General features: G+C 37.7%; 1 protein-coding gene across 1 annotated transcript; it reads left to right on the top strand.

Annotated features, from left to right (window-relative positions):
- The first annotated feature begins 3,456 nt into the window (after positions 1–3,456).
- On the top strand, positions 3,457–4,373 carry sod3a (superoxide dismutase 3, extracellular a). The gene is made up of 2 exons (XM_058395159.1): positions 3,457–3,536; positions 3,711–4,373. The coding sequence occupies exons 1-2, from the start codon at positions 3,534–3,536 to the stop codon at positions 4,371–4,373; spliced, it is 666 nt and encodes a 221-aa protein (XP_058251142.1). The 5' UTR covers positions 3,457–3,533.
- The last annotated feature ends 3,540 nt before the right edge of the window (positions 4,374–7,913 follow it).

Here is a 7,913-nt window from a genome sequence, read left to right as displayed (position 1 = left end):
TTCATTAAATGAAAGAAGAACAGGAAAAGAGCACTGTGTCGAGATTACACGATGTTATTGTGCTGCTGTGGTTTATTTTACAAAAAGTCCTTTATTTAACTTTTGCTTTTAATTGTATTGTTTGGCTGTTGATGCCCGTATGTATAGTATTCATGAGTACCTTCTCCATTACCACTCTCTATCACACATGGGCATATACACTGACACACATAACATTAAGACCTGCCTAATATTGTGTGGGTCCCCCTTTTGCTGCCAAAACAGTCCTGACCCGTCATGCACTGTGTATTCTGACACCTTTCTATCAGAACCAGCATAAACATCTTCAGCAATTTGAGCAACAGTAGCTTGTCTGTTCGATCGGATCACACCGGCCAGCCTTCACTCCCCACGTGCATCAGTGAGCCTTGACCGCCCATGACCCTGTCGCCAGTTCACCATTGTCCCTTCCTTGGACCACTTTTGATAGATACTGACCACTGCAGACCGGGAACACCCCACAAGAGCTGCAGTTTTGGAGATGCTCTGATCCGGTCGTCTAGCCATCACAATATAGCCCTTGTCAAACTCACTCAAATCCTTACACTTGCCCATTTTTCCTGCTTCTAACACATCAACTTTGAGGACAAAATGTTCACTTGCAGCCTAATAGATCCCACCCACTAACAGGTGCCATGATGAGGAGATAACCAGTGTTATTCACTTCATATATCAGTGCTCATAATGTTATGCCTAATCGGTGTACCTATAAATACTACCAGGTTAAAGCATGTATGCAGGAAGCATAGCAAAGACTCTCCTTTCCTGCTAACTGTTTAATGTTTTTTTCTGCTAGCTAGTAACAAACAGTACCTAAAGCTCAAGTACTTTCTAAACCACCCCTCCTCTCTGACCCTGATACTTCCCCCAGGTTTACCTCAGGGAAACGCTGAACCCTCATATAGTTGTGGCTCTATGTGTATGAGGGTGCTATGGTTTGTTTGCAGTATTACTTATCACTTGTTTTGTCGTCATGTTTTGTTTTGGCACTTTGTATGTGTAAAAGTGTTTATTTCTAATTTTGAGCACTCACCCCACCCCTTGTCTTTAGGTGTGTGTATTTGTGTTATATTTCTTTTGTAATTCTTGCACTTGTTTGTCTCACAGCACTGTATCATCATCAACTCCTGTAACAGCTCGATTATTTTCTGCCTGTACATGTACACTACCTTGGATAAAAGTATCTCTACCTGACTAAATATATTTAAATAACTCAGGTCTCAGAAACATAGAGTACAAATATTCTGTTATAATAATATTTTTTTAAATAAAAGATATTAATATTTAATAAAATATTTAATAAAATAAATGATAGTATTTGATAAAATTGTAATATTGATTAATTTATTTTTATTTGTGAAAAGGTGTTGATTCATTTTTCATAACAGCAAAATAGTTAACAGATTTGGAAATAATCTCCAGTGTGAGCTCTTGGTAATAGTCAGAAAGGACCATGGAAGAATCTTGGTAACACAGTAAGCTGTGGGGGTTTTTCTCATTACCTTGAAAAAAATAGTCTGGCAAGGAAACAAGTGTTTATTGCTGCTATATTGTATGAATAATATAAAGAAAAACTTGTTTTAGGGGCATTTCGCATTAAATATACATTACACGGCCAAAGGTTAAAAACCCAAACAGTTGCCACAAAGTTGGAAGCACACAACTTTATAAAATGTCTTTGTCTGCTGTAGATTTACAATTTCACTTCACTGGAACTAAGGGTCCATACCTGTTCCAGTGTGACAGTGCCACTGTGCACAAATCAAGGTATATGAAGAAATGGTTTGCCAAGATTGTTCTGGAAGAGCCTTGACCCCAACCCTAATGAACATCTTTGGGATGAACTGGAACACCATCTGCAGCCCCAGCCTCCTCAACCCAACAACAGCGCTTGACCTCACTAATGCTCTTGCAGCTGGATGTGTCCTGTATTAGTCCTGACATGACAGGTGCCACACTCTAAGGAAACATAATCAACCTGATTTAGGAAAACAACCTGTCTAGGCAAAATAAATGCTATTATTTGCATAGCAGAATTACCACAGTCTTTAAATCTTCTCGAGTCCTTTCCCGGCTCTGCTATTATATTAGGATGGATCAGCTAATACAGAAGACAATCATTGCCATTGACACAGGTAATTATGCCACCTGGGCATTTCTAACAAGCTACATAACAGCAGCTGGCTCATTGCTTGTAACTAGCGACTAATGGTGATGGGGATGCTGAAGTTAATATTAAGACAAAGCCTTTGCAATGCTCTCAATATCCAAGGCTAATCTAAAATACTGTTTTTTCTCTACTCTCACTTTCACAGGTAATTAAGTAATAGTTTAGTTGTGTGTGAAATAGGCCTGGCAGTCAGCCACACACACACACACTCACACACACACACACACACACACACACACACACAGAAACCTCAGGAAGCAGAGAATTGTTCCCAGTAACCTTGGTTCTTTTACTTCAACTAAATCTATTCACAGCAAAACAGGAGTCACAGATCTGAGTCCCAGAGTATTTTAATGACACAGAAAAGACCAGGAGAAACTGAATATTCTAAGACTTTCAACAATGGAGCCAACCTTGAACTGTGTACCTTGACCAATCTAGTCATTATCAGTTCCACTAAGCTGGCTGAATTCTGCACAATTCCACTGTGGAATTAAAGATTCAAAATTTAAGGCCAGTTAAACTTGTTAAAGTTATTGTAGTCAGTTAGCACACTTACATGTCACAAAAAATATAGTTTAATTAACAAGAGAGACAATAAGTGAGCAGTGGGAATATCAGATTTAATAAATTGTGAATGTTAAAGTTATGACCGACTATCTGAGAGGAATAGCATAAAAACATCCAGCTAACATGGGCAAGTGAGCTGTTTAGCTAATTATTTGATGATTTTCAAAAGAAGGACTATTAAGACTCGTTAGACCTCAGAGAACTGAAGAGATAATACATTCATGAACAATAAATGCATACAGTACTTGTAACTATATACATACACACAATTTGTTTATAAGGTAGGTACATGTATTGCTAGTATTATCAACTGATAAATTTGCATATTTCTAAGTTTGCAAGATATAGTGCTCTAGAAGATATACTGCAGTGCATTTTCTTATTCTTGTCCTCAACAATATTTTGAGTAAAACTACTCAATATATATATATATATATATATATATATATATATATATATATATATATATATATATATATATATATATATAGAATAAGAAAATGCATTGCAGTTTATCTTCTAGAGCACTATATCTTGCAAACATATATATATGTATATATATATACGTCATTGTTCACAATAGAAAGCAACTCATGAATTTAGGCAGTGTTTGCTCTCGAAAACTTTCTCTAACTCTGGGTAACTAACGACGATCAATAAATATCACGTCAGCAGGCTCGTGAACAGCAGTGGGGTAGAAAGTCCAAGTTTCCACATTTTGGCTGTTGACTCAGTTGGGATCAGAACTACAGAAATGGTAATGTACATTTACTGGGGGATTAGTGGGTGCTTGGTGTTTTTCTGTGTGAATTTAGCAGTTCCATTTGAGACTGCACAAATAAGTATGATAACTTTGACAATGTTAGAAATTCTATACTAATTCTAGTAAATATTAATACGCATCATAGTTCCACTCTTGTATATGTTTCAGAATAAGGGAAGTAGTATGCTGCTATTACTTTTGACATGGGTGCACACTGGAGAAGGGATTGCATTTAATCATAGCAAAACATCTGTTGTTGAAGCTCCTATGGAGGTTACCCGGTTCAATGGAACTCTTTTTGCCACCTGTGAACTAATACCTGACTCTAAACTTCCCACTGGCCAACCTGAAATATATGGACAAGTTCTCTTCAAACAAATCTTCCCAGTAGGCATACTACAAGTGCTGGTTAATGCTCATGGCCTGCCCACTGGTGACCAGCAAAAGAGAGCTATTCACATCCATCAGTATGGAGACCTGAGCCAAGGATGCATCACTGCTGGTCCACACTATAATCCCCTGGGGGTGGACCATCCTGCACACCCTGGTGATTTGGGCAACTATGTGGCCATCAATGGAACTATAAGGCAACATCTAAACATGGAAGGAGGTACCCTGTTTGGAGGTCAGTCCATTTTGGGACGTGCCGTTGTGATCCATGAGAAGGAAGATGATCAAGGGTTAGGGTCAAATGAAGAGAGCAGACGAAGTGGGAATGCTGGAAGAAGGATTGCTGGATGTGTCATTGGCATCTCGAATCCAAGCCTGTGGGAAAAACTTACCATGCAGATGGGGAGTGATATGAACAACGCAGAACACAAGGAAGCATGAGAGATGGATGAAGGAAACAAATTAGTAGTGTTTAGAGCATAATAAATACATTCTAATGTAATTTTACAAACACAAATGGAGAAGCCATGATCATCATTATATCTGTAGACTATTGTGATTCGTTAGCATGTCTAAAGAACTAGATCAGCATTTTGGGAAGATTAGTCCAGCATATTTCCCCAAAAGCTTTTAAATGTGGATGTGACTGTTTAAGCCCTTTACATAACAGAGAATTACATGAAACTCTGACACACTTTCACCAGAGACATTTTAAGCCATAGCATTGAAAGAATTTCGTATCTAGTTTATAATACATAATAAACAAAAAGACATTTTTATAACATTTGTAACCAAATATATACTAGCCACCAGTTTTACTTGCTGGTTGGTAAAATAAACATCAAAAAGAATAAGAATACAATGCTTCTGTTGGATATATTTCACAGCATTAAGTGGTACATTTATGAATTTGTGAACTACACAAGGAGTGTGTAAACTACCTAAGAAACTCTTAGCTGAAGATATGAGCTTGTAAGAACTCTAATCCAACAGCAGAGGTCCATAAGATTTATGATGTATCCAGCAACCATGAACCTATATACAACCCCAGTTCTCAGTTTAGAAACAAATCAAATGGACAATAAATTAAGGTATAAAACTCAATGTTCTGTGTGCTTCTTCATAAGGTCTCTTTGGGATCTTCCATATGGGCAGCACAAAAACAATAACTGGATCCAATAAATAAGTTAAGGAAGAATGTGAGAAGCCAACATCAGTCACTTGTGTGGCCAGGGTCAAGCACAAGATGACAAGGTGTGATCTGCCAATTTGTTGCCATGGTTGAAACACTAGATACTGGTATACAGTGTGCCAAGCTTCATCAGGAATATTGTTATGAATTTAAAATATAAAAGTTTTGCTGTATTTAAACAATTTCAAGTTTTCAAATCAAATCAAATACAAATTTTATTTGTCACATACATAATCGTACACAGTATGATATGCAGTGAAATGCTTACATGACTATTTTCTTTGACCCTTGAAAAGGAAAAGGAATAAGGCCAGAAAAAGACAAGGTAAAATGTAAAATATAAAATATGTAATATAAAATATAAAAAAAACTACAATTATAAAATATATTAAAAAACTATAATTTACAGTAGGTAACATAAAAATAGAATATAATATAAATAAAATATAAATATAAATAAAGTAAGGTAGGGTATATGTGTATACAGAATATGTATAAAATATAGAATATATATAAGAAATGTAAGATATATGTGAAATAAGGTGATGAGATGATGAGAAGCAGTGGTATTGTCCATCTTAAAGCTTTACAATAAAGTTTTACTACATACTTTATAATGTAGTACATATACTGTATAGTGGAAAAAGTGTAGTGAAGTGTAATTGACTATAACAATGGACAAAGCAGTACAAAAGTACAGAAACAGAGTAGGAAAAAAAATAATTATAAAGTTTAAAGTAAAGTAACTATTTTGTTCCTATTTCTTCCCTAATGAGCAAGCCTGTGGCAATGGTGGCAAGGAAAAACTCCCTGAGATGACATTAGGAAGAAACCTTGAGAGGAACCAGGCTCAGAAGGGATGCCATCCTCATTTGGGTTAGGTTTTCCTGTGTGCATACAACATGAAATGAAATAACCTTTTTGGAAACACTAGAAAAGTCCCGTTAGTCCTTTTCTTTTATTGGTGAGCATCTTGCAGGATTTTGTTCATGTATTTATTCATTCTCCAGCCTATTTCTGGAACACTAGCATGAGGTGGAAATAAACTTCAATGCCAGCTTGTATACATGGGTAGTGGTAGTTCAAGTGGTTAAGGCTTTCGGGTCGTTGACTGGAAGATCGGGGTTCAAGCCTCAGCACCGCCAAGCTGCCACCATTGGGGCCTTGAGCAAGCTGCTCCAGAGGTGCTGCATCATGGCTGACCCTGTGCTCTAACCCCAACCCCGAAGGATGGGATATGCGAAGAAAGAATTTCACTGTGCAGTAATGTATATGTGACAAATAAAGACAACTCAATGCACATTCACACTTTTTTGGAAGTGGGAGGAAACCAAAGAACCCAGAGGGAACCCGTATGGACACAGGGGGAACATGATAGATTCTTCGCACAGTAACTCAAACTCATAACTGAACCCAGGAACCTGGAGCTGTGTGGCGGCAATCCTACCCACTACACTACCATCTAAATCAGTGTGTACCTGGAGCAGTGCATGTCATTTGGCAGCTTCAATTAACTGATATGATAAACATTTTCATATAAGGGTAGCTGCCAGTAAGGAAGAGTAGTACAGAGTGCAGATTTGGCGTCTGAATTAAATGTGCAGTTGTGGGTATGTCTTGGGTGATATACAACTGCATAAATATGTCCTGTGCAAACTATGGAGAGGAATTTATATTTAAATTGTGTGTGTTTAAATAATAATAATGTGCTAATATTATGTCTATAGCCTTGGTATTCATAATACATCTTACCTAAAACTTGCCATAAAAGTGCATCCTTGATAATATATATACCATAATATACGGTAAAACTATCATTTTAAAGAAGCCAGATAGTTTGTGCACTTTTTTCTAACAAAATATGAAGCCTAACTCTAATTAGTGTGAGCTCACATAATGTTTGGCCATAATGTCTATTGACCGTACAAGGCCTTCACACATACATACACACACATATCTCATGAGACACCTGACACAGATCGAGTGGCCTCATTTTCCTCTTAGCTCTAGTGGCTCCCCCTCAAACTCAATCATCTCACACTGAGAGAAGAGAAGCACTACCTGTCAGTCAGGGATGCTGTTGGCTCATCAGGTCCTGAACAGCGTGTTGGACTCAGCATAGCTGCACAACTGCACTGTATCAAAGGCCAAGCATTACCAAATATACAGAATTACCAATCATAGATACATATAAATAATAATAAATCTCTTAATATTACAAACAGTATGTTTCTTTTAAATGGATAATAGATGGAAGACTAACATTTAAGTATAGGTGGTTGTTATTCACCATTAAGATGCAACATGCTGATATATTTCTTTCATTTTCAGATCTTACTTTCCACACTCCTGACTGAAAGCACAACCCATCTTAGACTCATACCTGCACTCAGATCTGACAGTGTCTCCTTATTCCTCTATGAATAATTGAACAGTGTCTGTGTGCATCCTCCTGAACCAATGTGCTGTTCTTTGTCTAAAACAACCTAAGAGTGAGTTGGGAATATCCTCCTTCCTGTGGAGTAGCTGTGGCAGGAGACTGACGATCTGACACCGAGACAGTGGGGGCGTGTGATGGGGACGCTGGGCTGATGCGGAGGATGGAGGGTGTGAAGTAGATTGTCGACTTCAATCGGCATCATATCAACATCTTGATTTCCCCCTGAGCTCGCTGGAGCCGAGACAAGTTAAGCAGTAGCAGAGAAAGGAGTAATGAATTGGGCGGGCTTCTCTTCTGTCATAAACAGTGACTCAGATGATCTGTGGGAGCAATGAAAGGATGACGCAAA

The sequence above is a fragment of the Hemibagrus wyckioides genome, linkage group LG07, assembly GCF_019097595.1.
Source record: "Hemibagrus wyckioides isolate EC202008001 linkage group LG07, SWU_Hwy_1.0, whole genome shotgun sequence".
Taxonomy (NCBI): Eukaryota; Metazoa; Chordata; class Actinopteri; order Siluriformes; family Bagridae; genus Hemibagrus; species Hemibagrus wyckioides.
This window is presented reverse-complemented; position numbering and strand designations above follow the sequence as displayed.